This window comes from Hippocampus bargibanti, linkage group LG07 (genome assembly GCF_051943395.1).
Source record: "Hippocampus bargibanti isolate YZ-2025 linkage group LG07, ASM5194339v1, whole genome shotgun sequence".
Taxonomy (NCBI): Eukaryota; Metazoa; Chordata; class Actinopteri; order Syngnathiformes; family Syngnathidae; genus Hippocampus; species Hippocampus bargibanti.
In genome coordinates, this window is record NC_142740.1 from 27,908,733 (window position 1) to 27,932,318 (window position 23,586).

The 23,586-nt window shown below is 51.7% G+C and overlaps 4 protein-coding genes across 13 annotated transcripts; 1 reads left to right on the forward strand and 3 right to left on the reverse strand.

Annotated features, from left to right (window-relative positions):
- Positions 1 to 2,107: 2,107 nt before the first annotated feature.
- Positions 2,108 to 8,266, reverse strand: map1sa (microtubule-associated protein 1Sa). The gene is made up of 7 exons (XM_088999870.1): positions 8,087 to 8,266; positions 7,319 to 7,420; positions 6,323 to 6,405; positions 6,109 to 6,249; positions 3,462 to 5,928; positions 3,176 to 3,384; positions 2,108 to 3,101 (listed from the first exon to the last, which is right to left on the reverse strand). Exons 1-7 carry the CDS (start codon positions 8,238 to 8,240, stop codon positions 2,946 to 2,948), a joined length of 3,312 nt encoding a protein of 1,103 aa, XP_088855996.1. The 5' UTR covers positions 8,241 to 8,266; the 3' UTR covers positions 2,108 to 2,945.
- A 29-nt stretch (positions 8,267 to 8,295) lies between these two features.
- On the forward strand, positions 8,296 to 13,654 carry trmt13 (tRNA methyltransferase 13). Of its 6 annotated transcripts, none has more exons than XM_088999875.1 (11): positions 8,296 to 8,433; positions 8,604 to 8,773; positions 10,672 to 10,727; positions 10,795 to 10,851; positions 11,467 to 11,533; positions 12,183 to 12,324; positions 12,379 to 12,491; positions 12,560 to 12,892; positions 12,964 to 13,035; positions 13,101 to 13,371; positions 13,453 to 13,654. In XM_088999875.1, exons 4-11 carry the CDS (start codon positions 10,828 to 10,830, stop codon positions 13,652 to 13,654), a joined length of 1,224 nt encoding a protein of 407 aa, XP_088856001.1. In that variant the 5' UTR covers positions 8,296 to 8,433; positions 8,604 to 8,773; positions 10,672 to 10,727; positions 10,795 to 10,827. The 6 variants fall into 6 exon arrangements, with proteins under 6 accessions (XP_088856001.1, XP_088856003.1, XP_088855999.1 ...); XM_088999877.1 differs by having other exon boundaries at positions 12,385 to 12,491; XM_088999873.1 differs by lacking the exon at positions 8,296 to 8,433 and having other exon boundaries at positions 8,460 to 8,773; positions 12,385 to 12,491; positions 12,560 to 12,733; positions 12,820 to 12,892.
- Positions 13,423 to 16,276, reverse strand: lrrc39 (leucine rich repeat containing 39). Of its 5 annotated transcripts, XM_088999884.1 has the most exons (8): positions 15,771 to 16,214; positions 15,238 to 15,382; positions 15,019 to 15,130; positions 14,781 to 14,937; positions 14,572 to 14,708; positions 14,356 to 14,501; positions 14,143 to 14,295; positions 13,423 to 13,826 (listed from the first exon to the last, which is right to left on the reverse strand). In XM_088999884.1, exons 1-8 carry the CDS (start codon positions 15,787 to 15,789, stop codon positions 13,676 to 13,678), a joined length of 1,020 nt encoding a protein of 339 aa, XP_088856010.1. In that variant the 5' UTR covers positions 15,790 to 16,214; the 3' UTR covers positions 13,423 to 13,675. The 5 variants fall into 5 exon arrangements, with proteins under 5 accessions (XP_088856010.1, XP_088856008.1, XP_088856005.1 ...); XM_088999882.1 differs by having other exon boundaries at positions 14,356 to 14,708; positions 16,135 to 16,276; XM_088999879.1 differs by having other exon boundaries at positions 14,356 to 14,708; positions 15,771 to 16,220.
- Positions 16,277 to 17,278: 1,002 nt separating this feature from the next.
- dbt (dihydrolipoamide branched chain transacylase E2) lies at positions 17,279 to 22,154 on the reverse strand. The gene is made up of 11 exons (XM_088999878.1): positions 22,074 to 22,154; positions 20,823 to 20,949; positions 20,674 to 20,749; positions 20,411 to 20,592; positions 20,211 to 20,338; positions 19,953 to 20,148; positions 19,727 to 19,893; positions 19,057 to 19,134; positions 18,774 to 18,965; positions 17,721 to 17,792; positions 17,279 to 17,644 (listed from the first exon to the last, which is right to left on the reverse strand). The coding sequence occupies exons 1-11, from the start codon at positions 22,116 to 22,118 to the stop codon at positions 17,477 to 17,479; spliced, it is 1,431 nt and encodes a 476-aa protein (XP_088856004.1). The 5' UTR covers positions 22,119 to 22,154; the 3' UTR covers positions 17,279 to 17,476.
- Positions 22,155 to 23,586: the final 1,432 nt, after the last annotated feature.

Genomic DNA, 23,586 nt, shown 5'->3' on the forward strand with positions numbered 1-23,586 from the left:
CCGTTCCCAGGTCCCCATAAAACATAATTTTCTACTAAATAAGCCTTAAAACTACACAAAATACAGTGATACCTCACCTTATGAACTTAATTGGTTCCCAGAAAGTGTATTTAAGGCGAAAAGTGTGTCTTCCAAACATTAATTTCCCGTAGGAAACTATTAAAACTGAGAATAATTCGTCCCCATAAAACATAATTTTCTGCTCTTCTTGACCGTCATTTTCTTTTGGGTCCTTTTCGGCTTAACACTAGCCTGTGGTGGGGTCTTTTTCGCTCCCATAATGGCAAAAGTACTACATCTGAGCTCAAAGAAAACTAGTCTGCCAGCCACCGTGGCGCTCCGTGTGATTTGGTTCGTCTGCCAAAAATTAGTTTGTATGCCAAGATTTTATGCTCGCAAATTTAATGTTTGTAAAGCAAAACGTTCGTGAGCTAAAGTGTTCGGAAGCTGAGGTATCACTGTAATAATAATAATAATAATAATAATAATAATAATAATAATATAAAAATAATACATTTCATTCATAAGCGCCTTTCAAAACTCTCAAGGACACTTTACAGTCAGATGATTTTTTTTTTTCTGCGGGTGAGCAGCGGCAGCCACACGCCAGCATTCATTCAACCCGGACGTTTTGTGTACCTTGGAACGGATTAGGGCATTTACATGGAAAATGCATCCTGACTTAAACATTTTTCCAGTTGAGATATTTTTTTTTCCTGAACCAATTAATTTTGTAAGAGCTACAACTGTGCTCCGTTTTAATTCCGCTGGCCTGTCAAGGACGTTTTGCAATATATGTTAGCCTTAAGCTAGCTACCTAGCTTTGGTTCATAGAAAGGACTGAATAATGTGGGCTATAGCCACACGAGGGCTGAAAAGGCAAGTTGGCAGGTCGCCCCTCAACCGTCATGTTGACGCAAGCGGCAAAAAGTCGCAGCTGCTGGACTGGACGCCATGCAAGTAGCTAACATCCTCCCAACTTATCAGCCAGAATGCGCTCAAATAAACACGCCCGCAAATATTTGCACAACCACGGCCTTCCAACTTGCTTCTCAAGCGCTGCATTGTTCACGAGCCATTTGGAATCTCCTGAATGGCTCCAAACTGCGGATTGGGGGGCATTTATGGCCCGGCCTCCATTTTTCAGCTGGCCCCAGAATCGCAAAATACAGTGATACCTCATCTTACGAACTTATTCCCAGAAAGTGTATGTATGGGCGAAGTGTATTCCAAACATTAATTTCCCATTAAAATGAGAATAATACAGTGAGACCTCAATTTACAAATACGTTATCTTACAAACTTTTCGTCTTAAGAACGTCAGATTTATGAAAATTAAACCTTATAATAAGCACTATTTTCATAATACACACCCACCACGCTGGTGGACTGATCTTCGGCGGAAGCACACGACCGAACAGCGCTCCAGCCGGCGCTACTTTCCACACCACCTGTCATTGAATGCACACGTCGATCGCCTACTTGGAGCTTATTGCTGATAATTTTACGATGATGGGACCAAAAAAAAAACACCACAGGCTCGTGTTCAGCCCAAGAAGACACAAAATAAAATCACCGTCGTTGAAAAACACGAACGAGGTGTGCGTTTGTGTGATTTAGTGGCCGAGCACGGCTATGCTAAGTCAACCATTGCGACCATTCTCCGGAACAGAAAAGCCATCAAAGGTGCGTCTGTTGCAAGAGGTGTTTCCATGCTCTTAAAGCGACGGTCTCGGGCAATCGAAGAAGTTGAAAAACTTCTGTTAATTTGGATTCACGAAAAGCAGCTATCCGGCGACAGCGTGACTAAAGCTATTTTATGCGAGAAAGCACGGCTAATTCACGCCGATATCACCACGCGCCAACCTGGAAGCTCGGCGCTTATTGAGGATTTTAAAGCCAGTCACGGACGGTTCGAGAACATCGGAGGGCGAGGAAGAGAAGGCAATGTTGGCAAAGTGGAATGATGCGCAGGCTTTTACCGAAATTTTCCATCCAGAAAAGACCGTGGCTATGACAATCATCAACATACCTTTGGTTGACTCTGACCGCGAGTGTTAGGTTAATTGGAAATTTCAAAATAAACATACTTTTTAATTTCACCTCATTCATGGGCTAAAGCTGCACTGCTTTTATTCTGAAATGTTTTTTTTAATTCACGCACATAATGACGTAATGCGTATATCAAGACATTTTTTCGCCCTCAAAAATGTCCGCTCAGGCTAAAAAAAGAGAGGTACAGGGTACCATAAGAAGTCAAGAGTAAAGCAAAGGAGGCTGTAAGGGAGCTGGAGACAGTATACGAGTCCCGACGTTGAGCGGCGACCAGTCCAGGGTGAACCCCAGCTCCAATTCAAAGTCATCTGGGACGAGCTCCGTCTCGCTTGCAACCCGAATCGTCCGAGAAACACACGGAGGGATATTTGGAGGACAAGATGAGTTCTTGATTAAACACAAGACGTGAAACATTGGCTGACTGCTTAACTTGAAGCAACAATAGTCTCTAATTCACGCCGCAAACTTTCTTTTCTCCGATACCTTCATTTGATATAGAGCCCTTCTCACAGACGCCATCAATTGTCGATGGATTTTTCTCCGCGCTCCTCGCAAGGGAAACAAAAGACGGAGAAGACCACGCCGAGAGGCTTTATTGATATGGTTGTCGGACCAATATCGCCTCTGTACAACGCCGATCAATCAGAACGTCTGCCCCCCCCCCCCCCCCCCCCCAACTCCCTCCAGGGCCCCGCGAGCTCGCCAGGGAAAATTCTCATCCCTGAAAAGCACACGTGGACGCTTGGCTTTTCTTTGGCACCCTGCTAGACGGCCCTCTTGAAGTGAAACTGCAGACCGAGAAGGTCCAGAGACACGAATAATTGGCCCCGACGCGCTCCGGCGAGCCCATCCGCAGGCTTTCCAAAGGCGCATCCTGGACGGCGGCGGCCTCAGAACTCCACCTTGCAAGCGGGGAAGGTTTCTTCCTGCATGGCCACCGTGCTGTTGCTGCCCAACACCGCCACCGACAGCCGCCTCTGCCCCTCGCGGGTGTCTTGGTACCACTCGTGCATGGCCACCGAATCGAACGTCGGGATGAGCGTCACCTAAGGGAGGGAGGCGGAGAGGTCAGAGGGCGGCAGGTCGTCCGGGCGACTCGACGAGCGCGGCGTCCGCCCACCTGCGCCTCGGGCCAGAAGCTCTTCCCGTCCAGCAAGGCGTCCAGGATCCTTCTCATGGCCGCCGCCTTGACGCGGTCGTCGCCGCTCACCACGTAATAGGACGAGCGCAGGCGGCGGAAAAAGTCGGCGTCAACGGTGGACCAGGCGGATCCGGACGGGAGGTAGGCCAGGTCCACGTGGACCGCGGCGGCCTCGGCACTGGCGGTCCCTGGGCACAGACACCGACGCTTTCAAACCTTTGACGGCGTCGCAATGACTTTCGGACGACGGTCGCCGCTTCCCTACCTGACGCAGAGGGTTTGGCACTGGCGCTTCGGGATGCGGCCGGCGAAATCCGGTTGGCCGATTTCAGTCCTGCGCCGCCGCCGACTTTGGACTTCACCGTCTGGACATTCGGGTTGGCGGGGGCGGCCCTTTGCCAGGTTGCCGCTGTTTTTTTGGTCTTGTTGACCAAAGTCTTTTGGCTCTTGCCCTCCGCGTCTGCCATGCAAGCCTGCGGTTGGCCGGGTAACGGGGGTAAGTCCTTGACCGGTGCCGATGGCGGGTCAGGAGCGGAATGCTGAGCTGAGGTCACTGCGGGAGGTCCGGGACAGGGGGGACGGTCGGAATCGGCGTCTTTAGAACCCAGGACCAAGGAAGGAAACTCCTCTGCGGCGACTAGGATGGTGGAGCTGAGCCGTGTGGGCGGGGTTTCTGCGCTAACGCCACTGGCCCGGTCCCGCCAGGAAGCATCGGAAGCGTCAGAGGCCTGCCGCTTCTCAGACACTTCCATGTTTTGGTGCCGGAACTCGCAGGGCGAAACCAAGCACAGATCGACGTCGTGAGGACAGTCGTGGGGGGCGAGCGTACCTTCCGCCCATCCGGCCTCACGGGGACCGTTGAGCGGCGGGCCAAAGTCCTGCCGCGACTCCTGGTCCGATGGCAGTTGGGGCATTGGATCCTGGGACGCCGAAAGGGCCTCAGCGGAAGGAGACGGCGAGGTGTTTGCAGCGTCTCTTGTCATTTGGGGGCAGTGCCGGTCCAGAGAAACAAGGGGCCCTTCCGCAGTGCGAGGTCTGGAAGGGCTTTTCTGCCTGCAGCTGTTTGAGTACAGATCAGGAAGCATTTGGGTTGGGTCCGCTTCTGCAGATGCATGACTCTCATGCCCGAAGGCGGAGTCTATAGAAGGTCCGTCCGGGTTTTGCCGACCACTGTCACCGTTTGGAAGTTGACAAGACTTTGGGAGGCTCTTGCTGTCGCCGTCCCACTCGGCTTTTGTGGCTTTGTTCAAAGCGTTGGTCTTGAGACTCCTGACGGAAGACTTTTTCACTTCCCAACTGGAGGTGCCGCCCACTGTGTGTTTGGGAAGTGACGCCGCCACCTTCTTGCCTTCCCGCCTGACGTCTTTTTTACCTTCCGGTTTGTTTTCTCTCTTGGTTTTGTCTTTCCTCAGACCTTCTACGTCTTCTTTCTTCACAAGGACCCCAATGACTCGTTCTTCTTTCTTGATGGCTTCCTTCTTTGAAAGAAGTTTCTCAGCGGGCTTGAGTGGCCTGAGGCTCACCTCGTGCCCTTTTCCTTTGGACGCTGCCTCTCCCGGCGCCTTTGGCTTCGGTTTCACCTCTTGTTTCTTCACGGGAAGTCGCCCACTATTGTCCTTCTGGAAGGCAGCGATGACTCGCGGGTCTCTGGACTTCAGGCTTTCTCGGCTCTCGGCACGCTTGGGCGACTTGTCCCTTTTGGATTTCTCCAGATCCTTCAAAGTGACCACGGGAAGGGCGAGGAAATCCAACTGTCTGAGTCTTTGGAGTCCGTCCAGGATGTGGGCCTGCGGCGTGCATCCTGGGAAAAGGACTCGGATGATCTTCTCCTGGTTGCTGGAAGGGTGCCAGACCAGCAGAACGCAGATGGACGTGAGGCACGCCAATGGAAGCTCCGAGGTCTTGGAGGCGGACATCTCGGGCAGCGTCTGCAACAACTCTTCCAATTCTGGACTGCTACGTACCGGGTTCAAGGGGTACAACTCCAGACGGCCAACTCCCATCTTGTGGAACAAGACGATGGGATCGACAGAGGGTCCGTCGGGGCGAGACAAAGGCCGTGCTTTGAGAGAGAGTTTTTCCAAGTGCTCCAAGATCTGCGCACCCTGGTCGGCGCCGCGCAGCTCAGCGGGATCCCCCCGGGTGCCTTTCAGTCTTTCCGAGGCGTTGAGAAAAACCACTCCGATCTCCGGGGAGATGAGCTTTTTCGCCCAGTCATCCGCGCCCTGACCTTCGGTCAAGTCTCGGTCCTGCTCGGCCACTTTTCTCAGCAGCAGACTGTTGAGTCCGGGTAGGTTGTCCACGCCAACGTGCGTTGCCAGGACGCAGTCGATTCTGTCCAGATGTCGGACCAGTTTCCAGAAGCAGGCGCGGGGGTCCGAACCTCCATTGACGAGGACGTTGAAACCGTTGACGGCAAAGAAGGCAGAGTCCCCCCGACCGCCCGGGAAGACGTAGCAGCAGGGCCGAGAGAGTTTCAGGAATCCCACCGTGTTCGGGGGCTCCAGGAGCTCAAAGGGGGACTCCGGCTCCAAAGATTCCCAAAGGTACTCTGTGAATTCTTGCAGACCCTCCATCTGTGGGAGGAGCGGGGGCGGGTTGACCCGGATGCTCAGGAAGTCTTGCAGGTTGCGGTCCTTCAACGGGGGGTCTCTCCATAGGCCCACGTTCGGACAGCTGAGGGTAAGACTCGCCTTTGCTGTCGGATCCAGCGAGCTCCACGAGAGAGCGACCTGGAAACAAAGGAGGACTTTGCCACTAAATGAAGGACTCCTACTCTACCCTGTCGCGATCCGGCAGACCGCAGCGGTTGAGAAAAGAATGCGAGACCAAAGGAAACGCGGCGGCAGCTGACAGGAATCCATAAATGCGCGTGAAGGCCTCACCAGACCGCAAGGCAACACGGGGCTAACCTCTTCCTCAGAGCAGATCTGGATCAAGTCGCCGAGGGAGAAGAGACCTTTCTGCAGCACCACGTCGCCACTGTCCTCCACGCAGCGCCCGGCCAGGACCAACAATTTGTGTCGGGATGGCGAACACAGCAGGCGGCGCACCTACGCGCACAAGCAGGAAACACAAAGCGGCTCTTGCAGGTGATTTTCTTGAGGGCTTTCCAAGCCGTCTCACCTCTGAGCAGACCAGATGGTGAGCTGGATTCAAGACCACTTGTGAATCCAGAATGTCACCGCGGTGCTGCAACGTCCGCTGACCTGGGAAGGTCAAAAAAGAAAGAAAAATCATCACACACGTGACGAGACCTCGCCTTGGTGGAGGTCACATCAATGTCAAAGTCAGCGTTATTGTCAAATATGCTAATGTGCATGACATACAGCACAGATGAAATGACGGTCCTCTCGGACCCAGCGTGCAAGGCACTTGGAATGTGGTGAAAAAAGGCTGACAACAGACAATACATGTACTTTGTGAACGTAAAGTGAGGTAGTGTTGTATGCAAACTAGGCCAGTCGTTAGTCAGGAATGTAGGAACAATCGGTGGGGCCACAGGGAGTGGTCCTCTGCTCCCCCCAACCTGAGAATAGGGACCTATCATAGCTGTGTCCGGCGCCGACATGTCTGGACATTAGGGATATATAAATAGGGCCGATACGACCAGTCAGACTTTAGTTCGCTGACGAAGCCTCTTGGATAGGAGGCGAAACGTCCGAAACCTTCAAAATTGTACAGATGTCGGCTGAAGAAACCTTCTCATCGATGGACCACTCCTGTACGACTGAGAGCTTACACAGACGTGTTGTACGCAAAGTGACATCGTGTAGTAATGCAAAAACAAAATAAAAAAAGGTTGAAATGAGTGAGGTCTTGCAGAAAAAAAGAGAAAAAATAGAGTTCAGCATGTAGCGTGTACTCAGAGTTCAGTGAGTGTGGCAGTGGGAAGGGACAGGGGGGCAGGGCTGGGAGGGAGTTGAGTCTTCTGCCTGCCTGCCTGCCTGCCTGCCGGCAGAAAATGTCCTTGAGCTTGCTGGTCTTGACCAATGTGGCATTGTGACTTTTTCTTGTTTCCAACATGTGGGTCTGCTCAGTATAAACGGGTGACAAAGACATTGTAGGCGGAGCCTCACACAACAGTCACCATTTTGCTCCCGTCACGTTTGAGCTTCTCACCGGGAATCTCCTCGGACAGGAAGGCGGAATGTCGGGACACGAAGAGCTTGAGCTGCTGGTCCAGAACGTCCAACGTCATTGGGACACGCCAGCAGCGCACACCTGGACCATTCATGAACAAGCACACGCAACGCAGAAAAAGGAACAATGACTGATTCATGATGTGTTGGGGACACAAAGTCACAACCAATCATGAGTTCAGTTGATTTTCATTCAAAAAAAGGGGCGGGGGGACATGGTAGCATTTTTCATGCTGGATGTCTCCAGTTCAAGTGAGCAGAAAGTACGACTTTCACCTCATTTTTGGTAGGATCACATGACCCGAGACGGCACCGGAAATGTGCGACGTTACGATGACATAGGAGGCAACTCATTCATGCTTTTACCACCAGTGATGTTCCATTTCTGGACGCGTGACATTAAAACACTATGAAATGTTTGAAAGTGGCCCCTTCCAGAATTGTGTCTAATCATAAATCATTTTCTCCAGGCAAAAAAAACTAGCGCCCACTCCCATTCACGGCATGGAAAAGAAACTTTCTGGCTGGAGCCGCCTCTGAACTATTTGAAATGGTCAGGAAGAGGAAAGTCGTTGCCATCATCCAGCCCTCAAAAGTGCCCCGATGACTCCAACGGTTCCGGAAAGAGACTCACTATTGGCAACTATTTCTTTCTGGACTTCATGCTCATCCCCCCCAAGCGTTTTATTGTGAAAGGGTGGGCCAACTTCCCCATCTGTTGTGGCGGCAAAAGTTTGACGAAACTCACCCGACTCGATTTGCAGCAACAGCCGCTCGAGATGGTCCCCGTCCCGGCGCGTCCCGACCGCACCGACCACCACGAGCAACGAGTAATCCGCCACCCCGGCGGAGGCCGAGGCAGGACCGCCGCCACCGCCGCCGCCCAGTTCCGTCGCCATCATGGCAACATGGCCGGTCCGGCGCGGACGTCACCAGGTTCGCCTTCAGAACTCGACCCTCCCGCGACGTCAAGGGCGGGAACGTTTGGAAAGCCACCAATCGGTGAAGGCGGAATAACAATCGCCACGGAAGATGACCAATGAGAAGAGAGTGGAGAGTTCAAGCTTCTATGGAGATCGCAACTCGCCCTGAGAGGTCAGCGAAAACCTCTGTGATAACGATCGCTTTTGTTGAACTAAAATGCCCCCGTTTAATAATAATGTACAATAATGAAGTCATCGTCGACGACTTTCTGACCTCCTTCTTTCGTCAGACTTGGCGACTTTTTTTTCCTTTTCTCCTCCTTCCTCCACCTCCCCCCCAAGTGAGCACGCGAACGCAGCACCGCAACTCTGCCAACATGGCGGCGCCCGCAACCGACCGAAGCGGCAAATGTGCCTTCTTCGTGGAAAAAAAGAAACGTTTTTGTAAAATGGTCGTCGCCAGAGGACATTCGTTTTGTGGGGAACACGCCAACATGGACACGAACGTCTCCGTGAGTAGGATGTGTGCATTTTCAATCAGCGAGACGAAAAGATCTTGTCCACTCGCACAAGAATATAGGGATGCGACAAAAATTTTCACAAAAAAATCATCACACATTTCCTAATTAAATTCCATATTAAAGTCCGTTTCAATAGCTTTCAAATGATGTATAGATGATTCTTCTATGACAAATAATAAGGAAATAATTTTCAAAACATGAGGGGATTTTCTGCCTGTAATGACACACTTAAAGGACAACCGACGTCTCCGGACAAGTTGTGTCCATAATTTGTAAAATGGCTTCAAATGACTTCTACTGAGCGTATTTTACAAAGATTCCATCGCATATAGCTATCTAATTTAAAACAGATTCTTATTTTACAGACAGTGTATTGTCGGTGTTCAAATACCTGACATGTTTCGGCGTCTACTTCCGCCTTCAGAGCATATAGCTTTATTTTACCTTTTAAGACTTGCGCTGACTATTCAGAAAGTCTTGTTTTTGAGTTGGTGACGAGTCCGTACATGACGTCACTAAAGGAACGCCCCTCACCGAAAAAAAAAGGCACATTGTAGCAGCCCTTCCACCACGTCAATGTATTTTGCTGTACTTGTTTGGTCTGAAAACCTCTTGTTGCACCCAAAAGCCGCCAGAAGAGGGCGTCCAAGCTCCATGGAAGGAATTTATCAGCCTGCGGAAACGGGCCGATTCATTCCTCACAACAGCTCGGTGGCCATTTTGTGCCTCTTTTCTGGGACGCTACATTGCAATCCAGATGCCTCAAAATGGCACGGAATCAATTTTTTAATCGATTGCAAACATGTATGCTTTCCTCTTTGGAACAATTTGAATCATATTCATAACTGGATGTGTAACAAGAAAGCATATTCTCCGAATGTGAAGCCATTGTTCTGATTCTCCAGCAATGCGAGACGTCTTGGCGTGACATCACGAACTGGGGGCGGGACTTTCTGAAAATGCCCAATTCGCAGCTCCATTTTTTGCAGATTTTGGACACTTGAAGTCATTTTGATTGGTGTTTTGCATGGGACTAAAAATATCACATCATTATTTGAGATGCTATCAAAGGTTTTTCTGATATCAGTTAGGAAACAAAAAAGTGACGTCGGTTGCCCTTTAAAACAATGTCAATCTGTGAGTGAGTTCTTTATTCCAGTTGAAACTAGCATAACTTTCTTGATTTTTGGCAGATCTTAATGAGTAAGATACCATTGGAAAGCTTTTGAAATTCTAAACAAGATCGGAAAACACAAGAAAAGATTCAAAATATAAATGAGCAAATATCAACAATCGATCGAATGCAGGCAGGTTTTCGTCAGAAATCCAAAATGGCTGTCACTGAATACGAGGAACGAAAATTGCCAGCTCTGGAAATAGAGATGCTAATGCTTCTTTTTGCTTGAAACTTGACACTTGTGGAGAAAAAAATATATTCTTCCACTTCTATGAGTTATAAAAATACAAGTTACTCACCTTTATAAAGTGTAGCGTTAGCAAAAAGAGCGTCAACTTCAATCCATTATTTTTCTCGTTGTCGTTTTGGTAAATTTCAAGAAGCAGCATGGAGGGAAACGTGTGTAGTAATATGTCATCATCAACTGCATAGCTTGGAAAATGCCACCAAAAACCATGACGTACTTCCCCAAAATGCAACGATATACCAGTGCGAGTACAGAGTGCGCTCGCTTCACTAGACAGAAAGAATGGCGCTGGAATATAGTAGCTCACTGTAGCGTACCTACAAGAAAAGTGTCTGTATCGTTAATTGCATGAATGGTGAGGAAGAAAGATGGAGCTACTGCGTCCTGGTCGTCATGACGGCCAAACCAACTACAAAGTCCTCATTTGGCGACAATGCTGATCACATCACGCCTTCCGTGTTTCAGGAAGATGGCGGCGGCGGCGGCAGCAGGAGAATCGTTTGTCCACTCGACCCCAAACAGTGAGCAGCACCGTCGCTTTCTCAAAAGGGTTTTGTTCCGCCATCTTTTTATTTGTGTCTGTCTGAGGAGGCAACTTGATGGGCTTCGCTCTCCAAAGTCATGTTCAAAGCCAACAAACAAAAGGTAGCCTACCAAAATTCGGCAAAGTACAGTGATACCTTGGCTTACAAACTTAATTTGTTGCCAGACAGAGTGTGTTAGCTGAAAAGTGTGTATCCCAAACATTCATTTCCCATAGCAAACCATCTAAATGAGAATAATACGTTCCCAGGTCCCCATAAAACATTATTTTCTACTTTCCAAGTTTGTAAACCTTAAAACTAGACAAAAATAGACCTTATTTTATATATCATACATGTGCTATGGTATTGTAATGAAAGAAATAAACTGTACTGCATACTAAAGTGGTTTTATTGACCTTTGTGATGGTCGTTGATGGCTTGATGGAATGGAGTGTCCGCAACGTAGCCTTCTTCTTCCGCCATCTTGAGGAATGATTCCTTGTAAGCTTTGGCAGCCTTCTCGTCAGAACTGGCTGCCTCACCAATGACGAATGACACTATGAATCCCTGTACGACAACGCTTAACGTAAAGCTAGCCTTGAAATCATCAATGGATGACGAACTTCCAGGTTGCCTCTTGACGATATCCGAGTGAAGTTGCCGTGCTTTCTTTTTGAGCAAACTTTTACCGCCTGTGTGTGTGTGTGTGTGTGTGTGTGTGTGTGTGTGTGTTCAGCACGGTCAACCGAGACAAACTGGACGCACACCTGAAAAAGTGCAACTCTCGCGTGAAGGCGAAGCCGGTGAGTGAAGGCCCCGATTTTGTCCCAAGCTTCCCGTTGTTAGGTTAGAATGTTACGAGCTAATATTAGCGTGAACAGTTCCATGGAATCTTTTCCCAATTTTGAACAGAGTGAAATATTGACCTTATCTATCGCGCAACGTTTTAACCAAACAATTGCGGTGGCGTCGGCAAGTTCCTGGCAGATAATTTGACGGCAAGCAGAATTGTGGCTCTCAGCAAATATTGGTGTGCCTGCCCCCAAATCAGTCAGAGAGAGCAAAGAGACCGAAGAGTGAGAGTGAGAGTGAGGAGGCCAGATTTCAAGGTGTAACCATCTTCTGCATGTGGACAACTCAAGAGAAAGCAAGTTTTCAGCTCATTTGGTCCTTCCTTCCCGGGATCTGGATCCGACCTCCAGGCGGGCTGGAAGGGAGATGAAAAGTTGCGCCTTTGCTCACTTGCTTTCTTTCATCTGCGTTGTCGCTTCACGCTTGCCTCCCCGTGGATCTCCTGGCACCTTCAACCAACCAACCAACCAACCAAACAAACAAACAGCACCTCTTTCGAGAGTCTCTATCGACAATTGCAATATTTATGCCCATTCAACTTTTTATCTTGAGCAATGTTTCGTATGGCCAAATAAATGTGTGTCTTTGCGTCCCGCTCAGGCGTACTACGCGGAGGACATGAACGCCGGCTCACCCGGCGGGCCAAGCGAGCCCGCTCTCCAACAGGTGCCGGCCGCGTTGTGCCAGCGGAGCGGCGCCCGGTTGCGACAGCTGCTGGACAAACTGGACTCTGCTTCAAAAGGTGAGGCGCCCGGCGGGGCTCATCGGCCGCCGCTGACGCCGCCCGCGTTACTAGCCGCAGGGCTGCCGCGCGAGCCGGAGGAGCGCGTCCTGCGGCACGCCGTCGTCCAGGAGGAAGCCGACAACCCGGCCAACGGCGAGTCGGCCCGCAAACACCTGACGCAGCAGGTAGACGCCCCTCCCCCGGGCCCGCCCGGCCCAAGCGCAAAGCCGTCTGACCGTCCCGCCGCCCGCAGTCGTCCATCCTGGGCCACTTGGAGGCGCTGGGCCTGCTGCGCCGCCGCCGCTGCTTTGTGGAGTTTGGGGCGGGGCGGGGCAAACTCTCGCACTGGATCCGCCGGGCCCTGGAAGGCGAGCGCTCGGAGGCCCTGCAGATGCTGCTGGTGGAGCGGAGCGGCGCCCGATTCAAGGCCGGGCCACAAACTCCGTGACGGGGCGTCGGAAGGGGGCCTCCCGCCGCACCTTTCAAACCAAACCTTTCCTGCGCTGTGTCCAGGCGGACGGCAAACATCAGGGGCCCGACGTGGACTTTGCCAGGCTGCGCATCGACATTCGCCACCTGGATTTGTGTAGGACGCCGGGTCGCGACCGCCGCCGGGCGCCGGAACCGGTCAAAACTCTTTGCGCTGTCTGTTTGCAGCTCAAGTCCGGCTGCTGGAACGGCAACTGCCCCTGGTCGGAGTTGGCAAACATTTATGCGGCGCCGCCACGGGTGAGACGGAAGCTGGCGCCGGGCGGCGCCTTTCCGAGGTAACGAGAGAAAATGCGCCTTTTCAGATCTGGCGCTTCGCTGCCTCTTGCGAAGCCGCCGCCGCGCACCTGGCCCAGAAGCGGGCCGGCCCCCGAAACCTTTGAAAGCGGAGGCGCCCGGTCCCGGCGAGGTGGCGGGCTTGGCGCTGGCGCCGTGCTGCCACCACCGCTGCGAGTGGCGTCACTACGTGGGCCGGCGCTTCTTTGCGGATCTGGGCCTGGGGCCCGCGGAGTTCTCGGACTTCTGCCGCATGTCCAGCTGGGCCACGTGCGGTTTTCGGGGCGGAGAGGAGGCCAGGTAACGGATGGCGTTTGAGCGCCGGCGGCGGAAGAAAAGTCACCACACCGGTCGCTCACTCGCGCTTTATTTCCCGCAAAGCGGCGGCGGCGGCGGCGGCCTTCCGTCGGCGTCTGAGCGCGAGCGCATCGGACGGCGATGCAAACTTCTGCTGGACGCCGGCAGGGTTGAGTTCCTGCGCGCCGAAGGATTCTGCGCGCGACTGACGCGTTACGTCGGGGAGCGGGTGACCCCGGAGAACGTCCTGTTGACGGCTACGCCCCGCCCGCCCTCCCCCCCGTAATCGTCCGGACGGGGGCCACGTTCACGCGGAGCACGACGACGCCGCCTGCGCTCGCTTGCGGGCCTCCTGGATGTACGTCAGCATGAATTCTCGTCCGAACATCTCTTGGTCGTCGTCGTCGTCGGCGGCGGCGATCTCGAGCGTCAGCGGGTTGTCCCGGAAGTTGACAAACCTTCACACAAGAACAGCCAGGGCGTTTGGCCCATCAATGCGCAAGAAAAGGACAAGCTGCACAAGACAACGTCCATTGGACTGCAGCAAAAGCGTCTTTCCGCGACTCCAACTGTCCGTCCGTCCGTCCACCTTTTTGTCATTCCCGACCGAGCCCTCATTAAAAAAAAAGGTTGACACTTGCACATCAATTTTGTAGCTCGGTTGCCGTGGCCCAGAAGCAGAACCTCACCGTCCCCACCGGCAACCCTAACGCTAAGCCCTTTCCCGGGATGCGGAACGGCAATTTGGAGCGCCGGCGGGCGGGCGGCATTCACCTGAGGTTGGCCATGTCCCCCATGACCGGGGGGATGTCGCTCAGTCGGTTGCCGCTCAGGACCAGCGTTTCCAGCCGGGACATCCTCCCGACCGTCTCCGGCAGGCTCCGCAACCGGTTCCGCTGCAGCCACAGCGCGCGCAGCTTCTCCATCCTGAAAGCGGCCGGTGAGCGACGGTTCGCCGGCCCGGATCCGGCTTCTCGGCGGACCGACCTGTCGATGTCGCGAGGCAGGCAACGCAGGCGGTTTCCCGCCATGTCCAGCCACTCCAGCGCCGGCATGCGCAGCAGGCAGGGCGGGACGCCGTCGAAGGCGTTCATGGACAAGTCCAGGCGATCCAGGCGCCTCAAGCGGCTCAGCTGGAAGAGCGGGAACGAGTCGCGGGCGGCGTCGGCGCCGCTCCCGACCCCCGACCCCCGAGGGCTTTACCTTGTCCGGAAGGCGGTCCAGGTCGCGGTTGACGGCCAGCTCCAGCCTCCGCAGACTCCGGCAGTCTCCGAGCTCTTCCGGAACCGAGCGGACTCGGTTGTAGCTGAGCACGAGTTCTCGGAGTTGCGTCAAGCCGCCTGCGACGTGGCAACGTACTCGAATCACTCGCTTTGGTTTCAGAGCGCCCGCTTGGCGTTTGCCGGTCCCACCGATTTCGGCGGGGATCTCGGTCACGCCGTTGCGCGACAAGTCCAGGACCAGGAGGTTGCGGAAGGAGCCGACGAAGCTGGGTATCTTTTGCAGTCCGGTCCGGCGGATGTGCCACTCGTGGACTTCACTCAGCCGCACCAGGCAGCCCGGCAGCGCCTGCGTGGTTTGGCCACAGTCCAGGTCAAAGGTTGGATATCGGTGTGTCCAGAACTCCAGACTCTGTGTTTGGAGGCTCACCTTCCACTCCTCGCACTCCAGGCACAGAAGCAGCCGGCCCTCCTGGTTCTTGACTTTCTCTCGCAGGCGAGTCAGCGTTTGGCGCTCTTCCCAGACGCCCGCCGCCACCAACCTGCGGAAAAGTGGGCACGCTTGCGGGCGCTCGGTGCGCCTGTCGCCGTTTCACGTGGATTTCCTGGTGGGAAAGCGGGCCATGGCGGACCGAGGTCGGAGTCTCACCCGCCGAGCGGCTTCCTCCGCTGCTCGCTTCGCTGCTCGCCCATTTTCTGGATCTTTGCTTCCCACAAGCTTTTCATGGAGCTGACCGAGCCGTTCGCCGAAGCCAGCGCCATTTGTCGCAAGGCGCCACCGTCCGGAGCAGAGCCTGCCCGCGGGCGCGCAGGGAGCGCTTGGCTTTAGCTTAGCCTAGCGGCATTTGGCTGTCCTACGTTGCTGCGTTTGCACGTGGTGGCGCTCTACGCCTTAGCGTTAGCTTAGCATGGCTCGATACGGTGGTGTAGAATTAACTGCGGTCTACTTGCAAAATTGACGTCGCGTGAGCCGCCACTCGCACTGACTACACTGTGAATTACGGTAGTGTGTCGCCAGGGAGCGCCGTGGGCCACTTTCAAAATAAAATCAACAAGTGGTTCTTCATCCATTTCACCTATTTAGGGATGGGGGGGGGAATCACACAAAAAAATGACCATTTTGACCTCTATTTTAAATGATTCTCAAAAAAGACGTTTTTGATGAACATGATGTCGACTCACCTTTGAGCTTATTTTCCATCTCCACTTGTCAACGCTTCTTGGCTGACCGTCATCCTTACCCGTCAGACCCCCAAAAACGCTTCTTTGACAGATTTTTGCTTGATTTGGATCCAAACCACCCGCGTGCATTCACTTGTAGCTTTTATTTTGAAGGGGTCCCCGCCGCTCGCTGGCGGCAAATTACCGTCACGCAATCGAAGTGGCGGCTCACGTGACTTGAATTTCGCGAGTGGCGGCCGGCGCGACCGCGGTCGGACTATTGCGGGTGAGCGGCGAGCGGCGGCAGCCACGCGCGCCGCCAAGTCCGAGTGGGGTCGAAATCGTGAAGGCGGCGGTCGGCCATGTTGTTTGCGATGTGACTCACCCGATCGGCGCTCTTGAAGCTGGACAGGCGCGTGAAGCGGCGGGTTAAATTTAGCTGCGAGCGAGCACGCGTGACCTCGCCCACCCCAAAGTCGGAGAAAAAAAAAAACAATCACAGCTGAGGCGGTCTCCCGGCAGATGGCGCTATGGCAAAACAGGACCGGTGATTTTTCTTTTTTTTTTGAAGAAGAAGAATAGGCGACATTTTGTTTTTTTAACTTTCATCCCTTTCCTGCTGTGAAATGTCAATTTCTCCACTGCGAGACTAATAAAGGCAAATCCAATCAGCGGCTATCTAGCTAGCTATCTATAGGATTCGCTATCTAGCCAGCTACCTATTAACTGTCTATTAGTTAACTATTTGGCTAGCTGGCTATGTATTAGCTGGCTTGCTAGCTTTCTATTTGAGTTATTCCGGGTTTAGTTAACGCTGGCGTGTGTGGCTGCTATCTATTAGCTGTCGGGCTAGCCAGCTGTTAGCTATCTAGCTAGCTAGCTATAGGATTCGCTATCTAGCTAGCTACCTATTAACTGTCTATTAGTTAACTATTTGGCTAGCTGGCTATCTATTTAGCTATGTATTAGCTGGCTTGCTAGCTTTCTATTTGAGTTATTCCGGGTTTAGTGAACGCTGGCGTGTGTGGCTGCTATCTATTAGCTGTCGGGCTAGCCAGCTGTTAGCTATCTAGCTAGCTAACTATTGACTGGCTGGCTATCGAGTTAGCTATTTATTAGCTGGCTAGCTAGCTTTCTGTCTATTTGTGTTACTTCCGGTTTGAGTGAACGCTGGCGCGTGTGGCTGTCGCTGCTCACCCACAGAAAAACGTAGCCCGTGACTGTCAAGTGACCTTGAGACTTTTGAACTATTATTATCTGGTTAGCTAGCTAGCTGTTATCTAACTTTCTGTCTATGAAAGTGACTTCCGGTTTGAGTGAACGCTGGTGCATGTGGCTGCCGCTGCTCACCCACAGAAAAAGTGATTATGTGGCTGGAAAGTGATCTTTTGAAAGGTGCATAGAAATATTGTTCTTCTTCTCGGTCTTATTATGAAGAGATGAGTCGCACTGTTTGATTTGTTGCTCTTCCAACATCAGAAGGTGAGCAGAGGCAGTAAGAGACGGACGGACGGTGACAAGAAGTGTCCTTGAGGTTCCAAAAACATGTATTTTGAGGATTAGGAGAAGAAATTCACGTCACACGATGGAGGGAAAGCGTCCACGGTCCGCCCGTCCGGGTGGGCCCGCGGCCTCCTCGCCCTTCTCCCTGCGGCGGCGGGCGCCGCTTGCTTTGTGTCCTTCGGGGAGGAGGCGGGGCGGCGTCAGCGGCGGCGCCGCACGGAGCTTCACTTGAGGTGCAGCAACATGGCGGCGGGATTGCGCAGGAAGTCTCGCCACATGTTGGAGAAGCGACACATGGTGGCGCCGTCGATGACGCGGTGGTCGGCCGACCAGCTGACGTTCATGATGTGGGCGGCGGTCACCTGACCCGACGCGTCCAAGCGCGGCAGCACCTGAACGCCAACGGAAAGCGGGTCAGCGCGCCCCGAGTCCGTCGGCGGGAAGCCCCGCCCCTCAAACCCAACCCACCTGGATTTTGCCCAGCGCTCCGATGGCCACCTCTGGGGGAAGGATGACCGGCTTGGCGTACGTGCCTCCGATCTGTGGGAAAGGCCAGCTAGCTTTCTATCTTTTTGAGTTACTTCCGGGTTGAGTGAACGACGGCGCGTGTGGCTGCCGCTACTCACCCACAGAAAAACTGATCCTGTGACTGTAAAGTGTCCTTGAGAGTTTTGAAAGGCGCTTAGAAATGAAATGGATTATTATTATGACTAGCTAGCTAGCTAGCTAGTTGGCTATCTATTGGCTATATGGCTGGCTAGCTAGTTAATTGAGTCAGGAAACATATATGGGTAGCTAGCTATTATTATTAATATTTTTACATTATGTTGCTCACTTGAGCTATCTAGCTGGCGATCTATCTATCTATCTATGAGTTATCTATCTGGCTATCTATCTATCTATCTATCTATCTATCTATCTATCTATCTATCTATCTATCTATCTATCTATCTATCTATCTATCTATCTATCTATCTATCTATCTATCTATCTATCTATCTATCTATCTATCTATCTATCTATCTATCTATCTATCTATCTATCTATCTATCTATCTATCTATCTATCTATCTATCTATCTATCTATCTATCTATCTATCTATCTATCTATCTATCTATCTATCTATCTATCTATCTATCTATCTATCTATCTATCTATCTATCTATCTATCTATCTATCTATCTATATCTATCTATCTATCTATCTATCTATCTATCTATCTATCTATCTATCTATCTATCTATCTATCTATCTATCTATCTATCTATCTATCTATCTACCTAACTAGCTTTGTATCTATCTACCTACCTACCTATCTGTTATTTATTGGCTACCTAACTATCTTTCTATCCAAGTTACTCCCGGGCGAGTGACAACTGAAAAACTGATCCTGTGACCAAAGTGACCTTGAGAGTTTCTGAAAGGCACTTCTAAAAGATGATTCTTCTTCTTCTTCTTCTTCTTCTTCGAGACAGGCGGTCATGACGGGCTGTGGCCCCGCCCACTGCGGCCCGACTCACCGATCCGATGTTGGACAAGCTGAAGGTTCCTCCGCCGAGGTCGGCCGTGCCCAGCTGGCCCGCCGCGCCCGCTTCCCGAAGACGCTGGAGTTCCCGCGCCACTTCCAAAACGCTGAGCAGCTGCACCTTCTTGACGCTGGGCACCAGCAGGCCGAGGGGCGTGTCCATGGCCACGCCGATGTTGTGCCACGCCTGCCGGGGCGGCGTCGGCGTCAACGTGCGTCCGTGGCCACGCCCACGTCGCGCGAGGCCTGCCGGGGGCGTCAGCGTGCGCTAGCCTCACCTTGTACGTGATGTTCTGGCAGGACTGGTCCAGTGAGGCGTTGAGGATGGGAAAGTGGGCGAGGCACAGCGAGGCGGCCTGAGCCAATCGCAGCGCAGCGTTTGTGCAAAAAGAGAACAAAGATAATAAAATCAAATACGGAGGCCCAACTCTATTAGCTATGTAGCTGGCTATTTATTAGCCATATCATTATCTAGCTAGTTAGCTAACTATGAGCTAGCTAGCTTTCTATCTAGCTCTTTTTTTCCATTGGTTTTTTTTTTTGCCCCTTATTTTAATGTCAATTTGCTCATAGATTTTTATTGAGACATATTTTCTCTTCATTTGTTCATTCATGATTGTTTTTATTTGTACATTCCATTAGCTATATACAGTATAGAGTAAATCAACTATTTTGCTATTCAACTATTAGCTGTCTTGCTAGCTATGCAGCTAGCTATCGTTTAGCTATCTATTAGTGACTGTAAATACAATGTATTATTATGACTGTATCTATTTGCTAGCTAGCTAGCTTTCTATCTATTTGAGTTACTTCTGGGTTGAGTGAACGCTGGCGCGTGTGGCTGCCGCTGCTCACCCACAGAAAAGCGTATCCTGTGACTGTAAAGTGACCTTGAGAGTTTAGAAGTCAAATGTATTATAATAATAATTCTGATAAAAAGCCGCCAACCTTAATGAAGAAGGGCATGTAGCTGAGGTTGACCCCGTGACCTCTGGCGTCGGCCTTCAACTGGGCCCGCAGCGCCACCAGCTGGCTGAGGTCCACCTGGTCGCACAAGCCCAAGTGGGGGATGGCGAGCGCCGCCGTCATGCTCTTCGCCATGGCCTTGCGAAAGCCTGCCATCGGGGACAAAGAGGCTCAGCCGGGCGACCGGCGGGCGAGGGTCCGCCCTGACCTTTGAGAGGCTCCGTCACGTCTTTGTCGGCGAGGACCCGGCGAGGCTCGGCGGCGGGCGGCGGCGGCGATGGCGCCCTCTCCTGGAAGGGACTGGGAGGCAAGATGGCGCCCGTCTGCCTGGCCAGGAAGTTGAGGATGTCCTCCTTGAGGATGCGCCCGTCTTTGCCCGAGCCCACCACCTCGCTCAGCTTGATCTGAAGCGCAAGCGCAACGTCAGCCAAGCGCCGGCGCCACCCGCTGGCCAGATTTTGCCCACGTTGTTCTCCATGGCGAGGCGCCTGACGGCGGGCGTGGCCTGCGTCTTCAGGCCTTTGATTTCCTGGTGGGTGTGCTCCTCGCGGGCCATGGCGGGCGTCTCCACCACGTCCTCTTCCTGGATCAGGTCTGCGCGGGGGTGGCGACCGTGGCGTCAGGCGGGGGGCGAGGGGGAGGGGCCAGTTAGCGGCGACCGCCCACCTGAAGCGGATTCCGTGTGGATGTCCACCAGGGGTTTGCCCACCAGGGCCACGTCGTCCACGCCGTAGTACAGTTTGGTGATGACGCCGTCGTAGCGGCTGGTGATGGTGACGGACGCCTTGTCGCTTTGGACCTCGCAGATGCTGTCAAACTGCGACACTTTGTCGCCCTCCTTCACGTACCTGCGCCGGCGCAAACAAAAGGGGATCGATTTCAGGCCCTCGGTCGGCGGCGTGAGCCCGTCGGGGCGGCGGTGGACTTACCACTCCTTCACCGTCACCTCCGTGATTCCCTCGCCGATGTCGGACAACTTGAACTGGACCACGGCCCCCGCGCGCGCTGCGCCGTCGCACGAGCCGTCAGTGACGCGGCGCGGTCGTTATCACGCGCGACCTCCCCAACGGCGACCCACCTGCAGAGGCGTGCAAACTACGGAAGCTTCCGCCGTGCGCCGCCAACTTCCTGTCCCGCGTCGAGCCGCAAGTCGGGCGACGCTCCTCTAGGACGCGTAAACATCGCCGGCAGTTCTGCTGAATCAGCTGACGGGGAGAAAAAAAACAAAACAAAACATGCCAAGTCCTTGCAAAAGCGTCGGTCGGCCCTTGAAATGAGTCACGTGGCAAGTCGGCAAAGATGGCGGCGGGGCCTCATCAGGAGCCAGATCCTGTCTGTTGGCTGTCTAACTGGCTAGCTAGCTAGCTAGCTAGCTAATTTGATCTATTTGAGTTCTTCCCGGTTGAGTGAACGCTGGCGCATGTGGCTGCCGCTGCTCACCCACAGAAAAACTCATCCTATGACTGGAAAGTGACCTTGACACTTTTGAATAACTCAAATAATAATAATAATACATTGCATACATTTATAAACGCCTTTCAAAACTCTGAGTAAGTTGTATTTTTATAACTCATAGAAGTGGTTTCAAGCAAAAAGAAGCATGAGCATCTCTATTTCTAGAGCTGGCCATTTCCTTTCCACGTATTCAGTGACAGCCATTTTGAATTTCTGACCAAAATCAGCCTGCATTCCATCGTTGCTCATTTTTATTTGCAATCTTTTCTGTTCTTGTTTAGAATTTCAAAACTTTTCCAATGGTACCTTACTCGTTAAGACCTGCCAAAAAATTAAGTAAGTTATGATCGTTTCAAGTGTAGAAAATCCCGATATTTCCAAAATTATTTCCTTCGTATTTGTCATAGACCAATCATCTCCACATCGTTTGAAAGCTATTGAAATGCACTTTAATATGCTATTTGAAAATGTGTGATGAAGGATTCTTGTCACATCCCTAGATGTTGCCAAAGTGTTAAGGAAGGAGGTTGGGACACCGAAAAGTTCCAAAAGTGTTTTGTTGTTGTTTCCGACGCCGTTTGAGTGCCAAAAGTCGCAAATTGGACGCCGGCGCGTTCAATGAGATGAACATGAATTCGACCCATCGGCGACTTTGAGATGCTCGGCTGAAGCAAAGTGGCGAGGCATTTAGCGCCTCCCTCACCTTCCGGCGATGCTAGGCTAGGCTAGGCTAGGCTAGGCAAATCTATCGCACGCTTTGAGGGAGCAGCCTGCAACGATCGGCATCGACCGGGCGAATGTCGCGAAGTGCGCGGTGACGTCACGGCGCCCAAGAGAAAACAGAAAGCGTTTCCGTCGTCATCGTCGTTCTCACCAATCTTCGGAACAGCGAGGAAGAGCGTCTCGCCATCGCCGCCATCTTGCTTGTACACGTCACACACGCACGCCCCGCAGGCGGCCAATCGACTTCTGCCCACGTCACACCAGGCAAACGACCTGAAAAAAAAAAAAAAAACAAGAATCATCAGCATCCGTGTGATTTCTAAGCGCCTTTCAACACTCTCAAGGTCACTTTACAGTCACAGGATAAAGTTTGTCTGCGGGTGAGCAGCGGCAGCCTCGCGCGCCAGCGTTCACTCAACCCGGAAGTCACTCAAATAGATAGAAAGGTAGCTAGCCAATAGATATGGATGAGAAGGTTTCTTCAGCCGTCATCTTTGTCATCAAAACCTTCTCGTTGATGGACCACTCCCGTACGGACGGCTGAGATCTTACACACACACACACGTAGCCAATAGATGGCTAATAGCTAGCGATTCGAGACGTGGATTGGATTGGATTGGCCTTTCTTAGCCCGGCAGTGGAGAATTGGACGCGTCACAGCAGCAAAGTGATGAAAGGAATGCCTTTCTCGACAAATACGCAGATGTGCCGTGTACCATGTGTCCTTCCGCATCCAATCTGTTTGAAAACATGCCATGAAACTTTGTAGTCTACCAAATTCAGGTTAGTTTGAAAGAAGGCAAACTTTCCAGGGGCAAGAACTGGAATTTATAGCACATATCGGTACACATCAGGGGTGTCAAAGTCCTTTGACATGGTGGGCCACATATGGCCTCGGTAGATGTCAAGTGGGCCGGACCACACCGTACATGCTATAAATCAACACAATAGCATGTCTTTCATTAGTTTTGGTGTGAAGAAGCACAAGCGCAGGAGGGAAGTGATGACATTTCATGAACATTCCTTTTAATTAAAAAAAAAAAATCATCATCATAATAATAATAATCCATGTCATTTCTAAGCGCCTTTCAAAACTCTCAAGGACACTTTACAGTCACGTCATTTTTTTTTTAAACATTTTGTTGCATGAACACATATGCAATTGACTTTGATCATTCACGCATATATATGCATTGCAACGGATCCAAATGATTCTACAACGGCACAAAACTTTACAAATAACTTGGTCATGCACTTCAAGATGATATTGAGATTGATCAAGAAAGGAATTTTCAAAGCATTGTTTTTGTTGCTGCTCTTTGGCATCTTTTGGCAGCTCCATTTTTTTGCACATTTTAAGAACTGATTTTATTGGTGTTTTGCATTTGACTAAAACTATCATCCTGCGTGTTTTGGCTATTTTAGATGCTATAAAACGTTTTTCTGATGTCAGTTAGGAAACAAAAAAGTGACGTTGGTTGTGCTTGTTTGTGAGCTTTGAACGCATTTTTCATGGACTGATATTCGCAACTGACAAGATTTGTTCACCAAGGTAGGTTGTTCCAAACATGCACAAAACTTTAGCAGGCAGGGCTGTTCATTTGGGCTACCCTGGTCATCGATAAATCGGCACAATAGAAAAGGCTGACGACGACATGAAAGCG